We start from the raw sequence: 17,105 nt of genomic DNA, 5'->3' as shown, positions 1-17,105 counted from the left end.
CAGAGTTGGCATTTCTGTGGGTTCTGTGCACACAATCTTGCATGACGACCTGAAAATGCGAAAAGTGTCATCCAGGTGGGTGCCACGAATGCTGACGGACGACCACATGGCTGCCCATGTGGCATGTTGCCAAGCAATGTTGACACGCAACGACAGCATGAATGGGACTTTCTTTTCATCGATTGCGACAATGGATGAGACGTGGATGCCATTTTTCAATCCAGAAACAAAGTGCCAGTCAGCTCAATGGATGCACACAGATTCACCACCACCAAAAAAATTTCGGGTAACCACCAGTGCTGAAAAAATGATGGTGTCCATGTTCTGGGACAGCGAGGGCGTAATCCTTACCCATTGCATTCCAAAGGGCACTACAGTAACAGGTGCATCCTACGAAAATGTTTTGAAGAACAAATTCCTTCCTGCACTGCAACAAAAACGTCCGGGAAAGGCTGCGCGTGTGCTGTTTCACCAAGACAACGCACCCGCACATCGAGCTAACGTTATGTAACAGTTTCTTCGTGATAACAACTTTGAAGTGATTCCTCATGCTCCCTACTCACCTGACCTGGCTCCTAGTGACTTTTGGCTTTTTCCAACAATGAAAGACACACTCCGTGGCCGCACATTCACCACCATGCTGCTATTGCCTCTGCGATTTTCCAGTGGTCAAAACAGACTCCTAAAGAAGCCTTTGCCGCTGCCATGGAATCATGGCATCAGCGTTGTGAAAAATTTGTACGTCTGCAGGGCGACTACGTCGAGAAGTAACGCCAGTTTCATCGATTTCGGGTGAGTAGTTAATTAGAAAAAAAATCGGAGGCCTTAGAACTTGAATGCACTTTGTACTACCCCAACACTACCCACTACTTAAAATTCTTAAATTTTGAGGCATAGTCCATGTTCTGCACAAAGAAAATCAAATTATGAGAACACTTAGGAATAATAATATTATTCTTATATTATATAATTATATATTATATATATTACTATATATATAATATAATATAATAATAATATTATTCTTTACTATGACTTAACTACTCTCGCCTGAGAGGCTGCTCATAACTGAAATGATGATTTAACTTAGATTCACCTCCCGAATTACTACTCATGGTTCATAACATGTACACTGCTTGACATTGAGCCACATGTTATGTTCTTGATATCCATATCAGCCAAGTGGAAACCAACACTTATCTTTACACTTCTGCAAAAAACATGCTCTCTGCATTCACCTGTTACCTACTTAACTTACAAGTGCAACTTAATCCCTGGAAAAACCCACCGAATTGCCATGACACTTGCAGTTGAACAAAAACAAAAGAGAAAGACTGCACTTGTGTCACAGTGAAGATATGGTAGGCATTGTTGCTCTCTCTGCTGTCATGAAACGATGTAATACAGTTTTAAAGATCCCACTTTTGACATCATTCGGAAGAGTATTTGAAGGAGATGATCACTCTTGATGTGTGCAGTTGCATTGGTGGGTTGAATGGTGGTGGTGAAGTGGCTGAAGGCCATGTGAAAACACTGCTGACAGTAAAGAAGACTTTATTCAATCTCAGTACATCTTCATCATGGCTCAGTGAAGCAAAACTCGCCTCACTGCTGGTGAGAGGTTGCTGCTTAGGTGCCCTGTAATGCTGATAGCAGGCCCGTGGATCATCGTTGGCATCTTTAGACCATGAGCACTACAGCTATGGAGTGCTACTGCTCCATCAGTGACAGTGTCTGGAATGGCCCTCGGGTCGAGATTGCTGTGCATGGGATTCAACCTGCTGCTCCCTGGCAGGAGCTGGAGGGTGGTAGTCTCTGTGGCACTAAGTCCCAGTGGGAGACCTCAGTACTGGTGACAGCAGGTGTGGCCAGTAGTTTGGCAGTACTGTGGCACCAAGTCCAGTGAGGAACCTGGTGTTGACGGCAGCAGGCACAGCCCAGTCTCAAACCCATGGTTACAGCTGTCAATGCCCATCGTCTTGCTGTCTGGCATCATGTTAGTGCTGCTGGACTTTGGTGATGAGAAGTGCTTCTGCTTCAAAATACAGGCTTATTTATATTGCTCCAAGGTGCATTTGTTTCACTAAAACCTGGCACCTATTCATGCCGTCCATAACAAGAGACATGCCCTAATGTGTGGTGCCATCGATCTGCCCACTACCGTCAATACTGCTGTGCGATGTATTTTTCCCTTCAGCACAGCTTCGTATAGCAATTATGTGTATGTTATTCTGACCTATATGTCGCCACACAGTGACTACTGGCCTGTGGCTGCTAATGCAATACTTCACGGTGACTTTCTCGCTAGTTCTTACTACTTTTGCTAAAAGAGTGGATACTGACACTACATCAACAATTATGAGTACCACAGACAAATTCTAAGTAAGTTACTGAATCACATTAACAGCATCTATCAGAACATTACTTTCACAGTTGAACTCATAGAGGGTGGAGATGTTCCTTTAATACTGTAGGAAGAAGATATACAAAGATTCATGCCTATGTACAGTCAACTGTCATCATTCAGTACAGTGGTGCATAGTTGAATGTGCTTAACACTGTGGCCGCAGGGCCTGTTCAATCAATGACGACAACAACCTCCAAACCAAGCTTCAGCACATGAAAGATCTATTCCACTGAGACAGGTGCAACGAGGTTCAGATTATGTGTGTCTTTGACAAATAAAAAAAGACACACTCAATCACAAAGATGTGTAAGGAGAGCAGGGATGTCCTTATCTTCTATATGTAGGTCTATTCTCACTACAAAAGAAACTGCTGTACCCCATACTGTGAAAAAATAATATATTTCTCCAATTTTATTTATGTTTTACCTTTGCTGTCTGTATAATCCTTGTGAGTAGGCTTAATAAGTTTTTAAGGGAATCAGAAAATACAATAATATTTATGAAAATCTGTCAGCAAGAACCAGACATATGACTGAAATGAGCTTTAAAACCCAACATAGTACACGACAGTAAACAAACTATTAGCATTAAAGAACTGTATCTGATTGCTAACTTTGAGAATTTTCTGGATACTGAGTATTCTACCCCTTTGTAATTCAAACACTTACTGTCTCTGCACTGTCTTTGAAACAGAAGAAGCATGCCAACATTTGCTTTTACCTTTCCTCTTCATGTGGTGACTCTTTATTTACTGAGCTTGCCATAACACCGATTTCTCTGGTCACGAGAAATTGAACATTGACCATCCTGTACAATCTTAACCATTTATTGGTGTTACACTATTTTACAAATTATATCACCTTGTAGATCTCTGAGTATTGTGGGTATGTTCAAGATGTCAGATAGTCTCTGTGATGGTTGAGAAGTTCTCTCTCTCATACTGGGAAAAACTTGACCTGTTGGTGTCACATGAGATAGCTCATTACCCGATGAGCAGATCGCAGGAGCTGACTCGGAAATGAAACAATCCTCAAGATTTGTGTACTGAATAATTATTGTATTGTTGCTGTTATCAGCAGCCAGAAAGAATCCCAGAATGAATTACAGAGAATCACCTGGTTTGATCAACAAAGTACCAAACTTATGCTTCATTGTTTTACTAAAATTTTCTGTCTCTAGTAACATGCTGTGCTGTAAGATCCAATAAGAAAACATTGCTATGGACGCAGTATTTTGCACGTTTTATTCTAAATTCAGAGCAGGACTGAGACACTACCTGAATTTACAACAGCATTCACCACTTTACAAAAGTTCCATTGATGTCTCTGCATTTCACTGTGGCCTCTCCTGATAGAACAAGGCTTCACTTATAATATGGAATGTACTTTTTGAGACCACTTTATACAGATGGATGAATTTTCATGAGTTAGATCTTAGTAAATGTCACACTTTCCCTATTGATTTTAACTAATGGCCATCCACGCAAAAGACACTGTTTCCTTAATAAGAGATAATATGTTTCTCTTACCTGATTCTAATATTTGGGGATGGAATATGATACTCTTTTTAAAGATATGTATACACTTGCGAACCAAGTGGTTCATGTTTTGCACAAAAGTGTGCATGTTGCTCGTGAGCAGCACAGGAGCATTCACCTGCTGTTGGTTTTTCTGTTGAGCATAAAGTGATGCTCTAGCTCAGTGGTACCATCACTTTTGTCTGTGTGCTTATGGGTATTGTAGTCACACAATGCTTAGGCAAGGCTCTCCACATTAACTGCTCAGATGAACCACATTAACTGCTCAGATGAATGCTGCTTGCAAGTGTGTACCCACTTTAAGAAATTATTACACATTACACTTCATATTCTACTAACTTCCACCATGTTCAAAAACAATATAATGTCCCCCAAAGCCAGAAAATATTTAAAGGGATTTTGTTTTGGAGCTCTAATTATTAGACAAGTATTGATTTTCATCATATCTTTTGTGTTTTGAAACCTTCTTCAATGTATAGGTGCATAGTAATATTAATATTATTAGTAGTAATAATAATAATAATAATAATAATAATAATAATAATAATAATAATAATAATCCCCGTGGAGGCCCGGGAAAAGAATAGGCCTCCGGTATGTTCTGCCAGTCGTAAAAGGCGACGAAAAGAACAAACCACTAATAGGGCTAACCCCCTTTTAGTGTGATTAGTTGGTTCAGGACAGAACTAAAGAAGCCTCGGACAAGCGCCGTCATGGTCGGGGACGACGCTTGAACCCTATGCCCGCCCACAATGGTAACGACACTGCTAGCCAACTGGAAAATGATTTAAATCCAAATAGAGGTGTTTTGCAGGATATGCTTCCTGCAACCACCCTAGAAGGAAAGCAAAGACAGAGGATGAGATGGTCAGATGAAGTTAATCGACACCTCATGTTCTGTTATTACCAAGCAACAAACCTAGGAACCAACACAACTGGATACAGATCACAAGTATACACAACATTTATTACCAGATACCCAGAATTAAAATTTTCAACAGAACAACGACTAGCTGATCAGATCCGTGTAATAATAAAAAATAACAGGATACCCCAGTCAGAATTAGAAATCATCAAACAACAAGTACAACAAATACTGGAACAAAATAATGTGCAATCAGAAGAAGAAGAAAATACAGTAATGGACTCAAACATCCCAGAGCAAACAAACAAAGAACAACACGCACCAATTAAACAATCAGAGGAAAACGAAATCTTAAGACAGCCACCAGAACAAGCACAAATAGAACACGAAGTGACACAGATGTTAGATATACAAGAAAAATTTCAGCTAACATATATAGAATACAAAGACACAAATACAGACATTAGACCATTCTTGCATAGACCACCAAATAACCCACAAGTCGAAACAAGAATAAAAACTATCAACACAATCATACACAACAAAATAAATGAAAACACAACTATGGAAGAGTTACAACTACTGGTTTATATAGGAGCACTCACTACACTAAATATACACACTAGGCAGAGATCAGAATCAACCAACACACAGAAGAAACCCACAAAACCAGCATGGCAACACAGGCTACAGATCAAAATAGAAAAACTGAGAAAAGACATCGGACAGCTAACACAATTTATAAGAAATGAAATCTCGGAAAAAAAACGAAAAAGGTTAGGTAAAATCTCACAACAAGAAGCAACAGAGCAATTAGACAAAAAGAAGCAGAAATTACAAGCATTAGCCAAACGACTCAGAAGATACAAAAAAAGTGAAAATAGAAGGAAACAAAACCAAACATTCAACACAAACCAAAAGAAATTTTACCAGACAATAGATAACACACACATTAAAATAAACAATCCACCACACATAACAGACATGGAACACTTCTGGAGGAACATATGGTCAAACCCGGTACAACATAACAGGCATGCACGATGGATACAAGCAGAAACAGACACATACAAGATGATACCACAAATGCCTGAAGTGATAATTTTGCAACATGAAGTCACCCAAGCAATTAATTCTACTCACAATTGGAAAGCCCCTGGAAAAGATAAAATAGCAAATTTCTGGTTAAAGAAGTTCACCTCAACACATTCACATCTAACTAAATTATTTAACAGTTACATTGCAGACCCATACACATTCCCTGATACACTTACACACGGAATAACATATCTGAAACCTAAAGATCAAGCAGACACAGCGAACCCAGCTAAATATCGCCCCATAACATGCCTACCAACAATATACAAAATATTAACTTCAGTCATTAAACAGAAATTAATGACACATACAACACAGAACAAAATTATAAATGAAGAACAAAAAGGCTGTTGCAAAGGAGCACGAGGATGTAAAGAGAAACTGATAGTAGATGCAGAGGTGACATATCAAGCTAAAACTAAACAAAGGTCGCTACACTATGCATACATTGATTACCAAAAAGCTTTTGATAGTGTACCCCACTCATGGTTACTACAAATATTGGAAATATACAAAGTAGATCCTAAATTGATACAGTTCCTAAACATAGTAATGAAAAATTGGAAAACCACACTTAATATCCAAACAAATTCAAATAATATCACATCACAGCCAATACAGATTAAGCGTGGAATATACCAAGGAGACTCATTAAGTCCTTTCTGGTTCTGCCTTGCTCTGAACCCACTATCCAACATGCTAAATAATACAAATTATGGACACAATATTACTGGAACATACCCACACAAAATCACACATTTGCTATACATGGATGATCTAAAACTACTGGCAGCAACAAATCAACAACTCAACCAATTACTAAAGATAACAGAAGGATTCAGCAATGATATAAGTATGGCTTTTGGAACAGACAAATGTAAGAAAAATAGCATAGTCAAGGGAAAACACACTAAACAAGAAGATTACATATTGGATAACCACAGCAACTGCATAGAAGCGATAGAAAAAACGGATGCCTATAAATATCTAGGATACAGACAAAAAATAGGAATAGATAATACAAATATTAAAGAAGAACTAAAAGAAAAATATAGACAAAGACTAACAAAAATACTGAAAACAGAATTGACAGCAAGAAACAAGACAAAAGCTATAAATACTTATGCCATACCAATATTGACATACTCATTTGGAGTAGTGAAATGGAGTAACACAGACCTAGAAGCACTCAATACACTTACACGATCACAATGCCACAAATATAGAATACATCACATACATTCAGCAACAGAAAGATTCACATTAAGCAGAAAGGAAGGAGGAAGGGGATTTATCGACATAAAAAACCTACATTATGGACAGGTAGACAATTTAAGAAAATTCTTTCTAGAACGAGCAGAAACTAGCAAAATACACAAGGCAATCACTCATATAAATACATCGGCTACACCACTGCAATTTCATAACCACTTCTACAACCCTTTAGATCACATAACATCAACAGATATGAAGAAAGTAAATTGGAAAAAGAAAACACTTCATGGCAAGCACCCGTATCATCTAACACAGCCACACATCGATCAAGACGCATCCAACACATGGCTAAGAAAAGGCAATGTATACAGTGAGACAGAAGGACTCATGATTGCAATACAGGATCAAACAATAAACACCAGGTATTACAGCAAGCATATTATTAAAGATCCCAATACCACAACGGATAAATGCAGACTTTGTAAACAACAAATAGAAACAGTAGATCACATCACAAGCGGATGTACAATACTAGCAAATACAGAATACCCCAGAAGACATGACAATGTCGCAAAAATAATACATCAGCAGCTTGCCTTACAACATAAACTTTTAAAACAACACGTTCCTACATACAAGTATACACCACAAAATGTACTGGAGAATGATGAATACAAATTATATTGGAACAGAACCATTATAACAGATAAAACAACGCCACATAACAAACCTGACATCATACTCACCAATAAAAAGAAGAAATTAACACAACTAATCGAAATATCCATACCCAATACAACAAATATACAAAAGAAAACAGGAGAAAAAATTGAAAAATACATCCAACTGGCTGAGGAAGTCAAAGACATATGGCATCAGGATAAAGTTGACATCATACCAATTATACTATCAACTACAGGAGTCATACCACACAATATCCACCAGTACATCAATGCAATACAGCTACATCCAAACATATATATACAACTACAGAAATCCGTAATTATTGATACATGTTCAATTACCCGAAAGTTCCTAAATGCAATATAACACATACCGTACAGTTAAAAGGAAGTGACGCTTGATCAAGGTCCGCGTCACTCCATTTTTAACCGGACTTAATGTCTGAGAAAGTGAAGGAATTAATAATAATAATAATAATAATAATAATAATAATAATAATTGACAGCAAGAAACAAGACAAAAGCTATAAATACTAATGCTATACCAATATTGACCTACTCATTTGGAGTAGTGAAATGGAGTAACACAGACCTAGAAGCACTAAATACACTTACACGTTAACAATGCCACAAATATAGAATACATCACATACATTCAGCAACAGAAAGATTCACATTAAGCAGACAGGAAGGAGGAAGGGGATTTATCGACATAAAAAACCTACATTATGGACAGGTAGACAATTTAAGAACATTCTTTAGAGAATGAGCTGAAACTAGCAAAATACACAAAGCAATCACTCATATAAATACATCGGCTACACCACTGCAATTTCATAACCACTTCTACAACCCTTTAGATCACGTAACATCAACAGATATGAAGAAAGTAAATTGGAAAAAGAAGACACTACATGGCAAGCACCCGTATCATCTAACACAGCCACACATCGATCAAGACGCATCCAACACATGGCTAAGAAAAGGCAATATATACAGTGAGACGGAAGGATTCATGATTGCAATACAGGATCAAACAATAAACACCAGATATTACAATACGCATATTATTAAAGATCCCAATACCACAACAGATAAATGCAGACTTTGCAAACAACAAATAGAAACAGTAGATCACATCACAAGCGGATGTACAATACTAGCAAATACAGAATACCCCAGAAGACATGACAATGTAGCAAAAATAATACATCAACAGCTTGCCTTACAACATAAACTTATAAAACAACACGTTCCCACACACAAGTATGCACCACAAAATGTACTGGAGAATGATGAATACAAATTATACTGGAACAGAACCATTATAACAGATAAAACAACACTACATAACAAACCTGACATCATACTCACCAATAAAACTACTAATCGAAATATCCATACCCAATACAACAAACATACAAAAGAAAACAGGAGAAAAAATTGAAAAATACATCCAACTGGCTGAGGAAGTCAAGGACATGTGGCATCAGGATAAAGTTGACATCATACCAATTATACTATCAACTACAGGAGTCATACCACACAATATCCACCAGTACATCAATGCAATACAGCTACATCCAAACTTATATATGCAACTACAGAAATCTGTAATTATTGATACATGTTCAATTACCCAAAAGTTCCTAAATGCAATATAACATATACCGTACAGTTAAAAGGAAGTGACGCTTGACCAAGGTCTGCGTCACTTTCCATTTTTAACCAGACTTAACATCTGAGAAAGTAAAGAAATAATAATAATATAAAAGTCCTTAAAATTATTCATTATTACTGCTATTATTAATCAGTAAAGCATCCTTACATTAATTTTATTAATCAAACTCATTCTGTTTTCATTTCATAATGTAGAAAATACCAAATACAGCATAATTCTTGCTTAATTGAGTAACTATTTTTAATTTTTGTTAGGCACAATCAGTATATTGGCTGCAAAAAGAGTTAGAGGAACAGTGGGTATAGAAGAAATTCGAGATGCTGTTGTAGATGCAAGACACAATGCACTTGTTAATGAAGTATTCAATGCAGAGTTCTTTTTTGGTAGAGCTGAGAAAGTAAGTATTAATGTGTATGCTTCATTTTTCTCCTAATATTTGTATGGGAATACTTATTAAACTAATTGTTTTGGAAAATTTGTGTCCAATCACAGTGTCATGAGTGATATTCTGTAACAAGTATTAAGCAAAGGAATAATATTATCATTGATTTCTTCTTATAAAGCTAGACAAAAGATGGGGGAAAAGGAAAATCTAATATCGTAACAGTGATTGCAAAGAGTTGAATGTTACTTAGGCCTCTGAATTCAGACAAATATTAAGATACACACATCATAAAAAGTTTTTCATCACTCCGGTTCCCAGAACTCCTGAAGATAGTCATTGACTGTGGATATTGTATCAGAGGCACAGTCCGTTTGACTGTTCAGAGATGTCACTAAAGACACCCAAAGATGTAAACAACCATGCATGAGCAGTGCCTATTAGACGGAGGGGGTCCAACAGCCGATCAGTTCCAATTATTCCACCAAGAAGGAGGTACAAGGCTCTTGTTGTCTGCAGTTCAACCATGCCTAGACGATCAATACTGCGGTTCGATCATGTCTGCATTGTTAGTTTTTGCCAGGAAGGGCTCTCAATGAGGGAAGTGTACAGGTGTCTCAGAGTGATCCAAAGCAATGTTGCTCAGGCATGGAGGAGGTACAGAGAGACAGGAAATGTTGATGACATGCCTCGCTCAGGCTGCACAAGGGCTACTACTGCAGTAGATGACCACTACCTACAGATTATGGCTTGGACAAACCCTGAGAGCAAGGACACCATGTTGAATAATTCCTTTTGTGAAGCCACAAGACGTCATGTTACGACTCATACTGTACACAATAGGCTGCATAATGTGCAACTTCACTCCCAATGTCCATGGCAAGGTCCATCTTTGCAACCACGACACCATGCAGCATGCCAAATGGGCCACTCAGGATTGGCATCATGTTCTCTTCACCGATGAGTGTTACATATTCCTTCAACCAGACAATCATCGGAGACGTGTTTGGAGGCAACCCGGTCAGGCTGAATGCCTTAGATACACTGTCCAGTGAGTGCAGCAAGGTGGAGGTTCCCTGCTGTTTCAGGGAGGCACTATGTGGGGCCGATGTACACCGCTGGTCGTCATGGAAGGCGCTGTAATGACTGTACAATACGTGACTGCCATCCTCCAACCGATAGTGCAACCATATCGGCAGCATATTGGTGAGGCATTCATCTTCATGGATGACAATTCGTGCCCCATCACACACATCTTGTGAATGATTTCATTCAGGATAATGACATCACTCAACTAGAGTGGCCAGCATTTCTCTAGACATGAGACCTATCGAACATGTCTGTGATAGATCGAAAAGGGCTGTTTATGGATGACATGACCCACCAAACACTCTGAGGGATCTACGCTGAACCGCCATTGAGGAGTGGGACAATCTGGACCAACAGTGCCTTGATGAACTTGTGGATAGTATGCCACGATGAATACAGGCATGCATCAATGCAAGAGAATGTGGCTCTGAGCACTATGGGACTTAACATCTGAGTTCATCAGTCCTCTAGAACTTAGAACTACTTAAACCTAACTAACCTAAGAACAGCACACACATCCATGCCTGAGACAGGATTCGAACCTGCGACCATAGCAGTCTCGCGGTTCCAGACTGAAGCACCTAGAACCGCTCGGCCACACCGGCCGGCTGCAAAAGAATGTGCTACTGGGTATTAGAAATACTGGTGTGTACAACCTCTGGACTACAACCTCTGAAGGAGTCACTGTATGGTGGTAGAATGTGCAATGTGTGGTTTTCATGAGCAAAAAAAAGGGCAGGAATGATGTTTATGTTGATATCTATTCCAATTTTCTGTACAATTTCCGGAACTCCTGGAACTGAGGTAATGCAAAATTTTTTTTGATGTGTGTATACAAGAAAAACACATTGTAGATAGGTCTTTCCTTTAATTGCACACAACAAATTAAATATGTCATAATAGTAAATAAATTACAAGTTGTTGAATCTTTCTAAGAAAATAATAAAGAAAACCCTGTATCTTATTTTTTTGGCAGTAACTGTACATTGGTTTTAGCATATATAATGAAGAACAGATTTTGTGTGTTCCTTGTAAATTATCAGTAGTGCATAGATTTCTATCTAGAAATAAAATGTTTATGATTAAGAGTTGATGAAATATTCCTTTGCAATTGTAACTTGGACACACAACATAACCAAGAATGTTAGCACAAGTTTATTAGCCCATGACATGTATGCCAACCACCATAACATACACTGAACACTGTAAGATAAGGCAGATATATGCAAGCAGTAATAACATGATAATTGAGTGTGAGCATAGCGAGGCAGTTTTTAAATAGGCACTCACCCATGGTGGACTCCATTGGAAGTTCACTGTATTGCTCTTTTGCAGCGCACTCTCGCAGTTGACAACACACTGCTAATGTGTACAGCTTTCAAATGTGCATGCGTTACTTCATTGCACTTCCCTTGGGGAACAGGTGAGATATGCGAGATGTCCATGGCGATTTCCTCCTCGAGGTTCTGACTGAGATGACGTGCTGATACTGAGGCATTTTGTCAAAAGTAGTTGGGGTGCGGGCAGTGTTGTGTTTCGCCTTATCATGTCATGCTATATGGTAGGGGGATGTGTGACATCAGCATGAGCTCCATGTCCACATCAGGTCCAGGGCCTGGTTGTGGTGGTGGTGCTCTGCAGTAGGTGACTGAGGTGGAGGAGATGGCTCTGGTGTGGAAGGCAGCTGCATTGGTATTGGTAGTGATATTGGAGAAGCTGTACTAGTTTCATCCACCAGTGATGATGGGGGACCTCAGCCACATCAGGTGATCCATCAAGTGACAGAGATTGGCACTGTGACATCAGTGTCCCAGCTGGGGTTGTCTGGTTATCCATATCTGGTTGCAGTGATGTGCACAGAGGTCCTCCTCTGCATGGACGTTGCAGAAGGTGGCCACAGGTTGGTTGGTTGGTTGTTTTGGGGAAGGAGACCAGACAGCGAGGTCATCGGTCTCATTGGATTAGGGAAGGATGGGGAAGGATGTTGGCCGTGCCCTTTGAAAGGAACCATCCCGGCATTTGCCTGGAGCGATTTAGGGAAATCACGGAAAACCTAAATCAGGATGGCCGGGTGGCCACAGCATCAGGAGATGGCGGCAGGAATCCATTTTGGGCGATGACCACATCTGCATGCCCAGACACCCACCCTGGGCTGAGAACAGGATGATGGCTGCTCAGGTTAGCATCCCTGGCCAGGCTGCAGGAGATGCTGGAGTGTTCAGGGGTGACACCCGTGGAGCAGGTTGGTGGTGCTATCGTCGTTGAACAGCATGAACCAGTAGGAAGACAGAAACTGATCCGAGGCAACGTCAGGTGGCTACCGAGGCACATACTTTTCCATTTGCGTTTTGAATGCTCGAACTAAGTGTTTTGGCATCAGCGTTGCACTGCAGGTGGAGGGGTGGGGCGAAAAGGTGGCACATCTCGCAGGCATTGCAGGAGGAGGCAAACTCGTGCGACACAAACTTAGGAATGTTGTCAGAGACCAACATTGCCAGAAGACCTTGATGAAAAAAATTTTTGCGATAGTGACAGAGGCGGAAGTTGAGTGGCAGTGAACAACATATGGGAACCAAGAATATGTATCAATTACTATTACCCAGTATGCATTAAGGAAAGGGTGGGCAAAACTGATGTGGTGACAATGCCAGGCCTGCAAAGGTTGCAGCCATGGAGACAACGTTGTCCTCGGGGCAGCTTCCTGCAGTGCACATTGAGAACATTCCATAACCGGTGAGTGATGCCGCTGCCCAAACGAGGCCACAAAACATGATGGTGGGCTAATGCCTTGGCGCATGACTCCTCCCCAGTGATCAGTGTGCAGCAATTGCAGGATCTCCGAATGGAGTGCCGAGGGAATAACTATTTGAGGAGCCGAATAATCCATATCAAGGAGTAGAAAATCATCAATGACAGAGAAATAATGCTGAAACACATATTAGTTATGGAGGGTGTTGGATCCCCATGATGGAGACTCCTCAGGCCAGCCATGTTGCATGCAACGTATCACTTTCCATAAAGTGGGAATTAGTAGCACTAGCCTGCACTGTTCGAGTAGGATTGGACAAACATCAACAGTTTGTTGAGTGCATTCATCAACATGGAAACAGAGTAACTCCTCCTGATCAAGAACTGAGTCTGAACTGGTTGGGAGACGGGAAAGTGCATCACCGTTCTCATGTTTAGCTGTGGGGCGGAAGCGAATTTCATAGTTGTACTGAGAGAGGAACAGTGCCCAATGTTGAAGGCTCTGCACTGCTTTGTCTGTCAATGACACAAAGGGTTGAACAGCAAAACGATGGCTTGTGAGATGGAATTTTACACTGTACAGGAAAACATGAAACTTCTTTAATACATAAATAATGGCCAGTGATTATTTTTCTATTTGTAAATACCTAGTCTAAGCCGAATGAAGCGTCTTCAACAAGATGCAATAGGCTGTTTGGAGCCACCAGGACACTTATGAGCCAACACTATCCACGTTCCATGGTGGGACGCCACTGTTACTAACACTGGATGTTGACTCAATTGGTAAGCTATGAGGCAAGGTGCAGATTCTAACAAAGACTTCAGTTTGGAAAACACTGTTTCACATGCTTTCAACCAGTGGAGAGATGTCCCCTTATGCATCAAGGCATGTACCAGTTGTGCAACCAATGCTGCCTGCAGCAAAAACTGATAATAATAAGCAATCTTACCTAAAAAAAGAACCTGGAGCTCTTTGACCAATGCAGAACGTGGAAGACCCACAACAGTGTAGACATTCTGATAAAGCCATTTGATACCAGCTCTAGAGACCTTGAACCCAGGATAAACAGTAGAAGGTGAAAGAAGCTGCACTTTTCCAAATTTCATTTTAACCCGGCAGCCTGTAACACTAAAAAGAGCATACATAAGCAGCAGAGGAACCAGAGACCACAGTATTATCAAGATAGTTGGCACAGCTTAGGGGCACAGACCTCGTGAGTTGTTTGAGAAACTGTTGAAAAACCGCTGGGCCACTGGCCATGCCAAATGGTAACTGCAAGTACTGATACAAGCCAAAAGGCATGTTATTGACCTAGAACCATTGAGAGTCAACATCATTGGGAAGATGCAAATATGCATTGGACAGGTCAATCTTGGGAAAATACTGACCACCAGTGAATTTAGCAGATGTTCATCACAGCACGGCAAGGGATATGTGTCAGTGATAGACTGGGCATGGACGGAAACTTTGAAATCATCGCAAAGGCTTACAGAGCACCATTGGCATCAGGCGAGCCAAAAAGAAAAGGGTTTGGCTGAAGGTTTCATGGTGATGTGGGCTTTGAAATTATTGGCACAACCCAAGCTAGCAGAAAACACGTTGGAAAATTCAGGGCATAAAGAGTCGAGTTGTGTATAACGCACTTGATCAGAGATGACGTTAACTTCATTGGAAATAGTAAACCCAAAAAGGTTAAAGAACCAAATAAATTTTTGGTGCATGCATTGTTCACCACCACAAAAATCAGTTGATGAACCACCAATTTATGTCTAACTGGGGCTGAGAAACTATCCAGTATCAGAGTGCTCTGTTTATTGTAGGCGACTAATGTAAATGGCACTGGTGCAAAAGGGAGAGAACCAAAGTCCATGTAAATTTGAAAGTTGAGTAGTGACACAGCAGCCACAATGTCGACTTGGATGTGCAAAATCTTCTGATGAATCTTGACATCAATGAAAAACTATTTGTATGCAACGGAGATTGCCGTTATACAATTGACATTCATATCGGTGTCTGCAATAGGCTGCTGGAATTTTTTGTTACAAATGTGGTGTCACCGCCAGACACCACACTTGCTAGGTGGTAGATTAAATCGGCCGCGGTCCATTTAGTACATGTCGGACCCGCGTGTCGCCACTGTGTGATCGCAGACCTAGCGCCACTACAAGGCAGGTCTCGTGATACGAACAAGCACTCATCCCAGTTGGACGGACAACCTAGCTAGCGACTAGATGTACGAAGCCTTTCTCTCTCATTAGCCGAGAGACAGAATAGCCTTCAGCTAAGTTAATGGCTACGAACTAGCAAGGCGCCATTAATTAGCCTTACAGTGATTGTAATTAAAGTCTCCTGTGTATAGTCAAGAGCGATGTACCACAATGATTGATTAAAGATAAGTATTAATCCAGCTACGTACTTTTCTTCATAGCATTAATTACGTAGCCTGTTCCAGTACTTCACGCCCGTCTGCGTTAGTCTAGCGTGCATTTTCAGCCATCTCGAACTACAAGGTGTTGGCCCAGCTGCCGACACATCAACAAACAGGAGCAGTGTGGCCTGTTTTGTTGCACTTGCTGCCACTGTATCATCTTCCTGTGAACCACCTGACAAATGGTGGGGGGAAGCGGGTTGAACTTCTACAATTTCACACCACAATTTGAGTACCTGCAGCCCTTGTAGCCTCAAACGATTGTGCAATAGTCAGAAAGTCGGAGAGGGAGGGGTGAAATTTGAAAGTTGAGTGATGACATGGCAGCAGCAATGTCAACTTGCATGTGCAAAATCTTCTGATGAACCTTGACATCAATAAAAAACTAATTGTATGCACTCACAAACCTCACGATCAGGGCCAACCGAATCATTGCATCATTAAACGTTCGATCAGCATATGACTCCTTATATATATCAATGACACAGTGACAATGATGGCCTAAATCATGAGGCGCAGTGCCCAAGTCTTACAGGAATGTTCTGGTTTTGTGTGACACCGATAGAACTCAACTCGAGCGGCAATGACATGCGTCTGTTTACAGTAGTATTTCAAAAGAATGTCGCACATGTTATAAAAGAGAGTGAAGATAGATCTACAGGGGGGGGGGGGGGGGCAGTTGGCAAAGGAGTTGATACATATGAGGTGATAATCAAGACAGAAAGAAAGCACAGCATAAGGTAACATCAATCAAACCAGATGCATGAAAATGCTGCTGCAACCATTTTTTGTAGGGTTCCCATTCTTTGACAGACTCAACATAAGCTGGAAATGGTGGGGGATAAGCGACTGGGGTAGCGACTGACAAAACAGGAGGTGCAAGGGGTGATGCAGCAGGTGGCCTAGATTGAAGCAGACATTAACTGGTCCAAACAGAGGCAAGTGTTTACAATACCTGGGTGTGATGTGTA

General features: G+C 40.5%; 1 protein-coding gene across 2 annotated transcripts in view; it reads left to right on the top strand.

Moving 5' to 3' along the window:
- Positions 1-17,105, top strand: part of LOC126457814 (tRNA (uracil-5-)-methyltransferase homolog B-like) — a 119,444-nt gene that overhangs the window by 59,667 nt on the left and 42,672 nt on the right. For both annotated transcript variants that reach the window (XM_050094432.1, XM_050094433.1), the window contains exon 6: positions 9,741-9,883. In XM_050094432.1, the coding sequence (XP_049950389.1) occupies positions 9,741-9,883 (143 nt within the window). The remainder of the gene's footprint in view (positions 1-9,740; positions 9,884-17,105) is intronic.

The sequence above is a fragment of the Schistocerca serialis genome, chromosome 2 (genome assembly GCF_023864345.2).
Source record: "Schistocerca serialis cubense isolate TAMUIC-IGC-003099 chromosome 2, iqSchSeri2.2, whole genome shotgun sequence".
NCBI lineage: Eukaryota > Metazoa > Arthropoda > Insecta > Orthoptera > Acrididae > Schistocerca > Schistocerca serialis.
The sequence above is the reverse complement of the archived record's forward strand: the minus strand, read 5'-3'. Positions and strand labels throughout refer to the sequence as shown.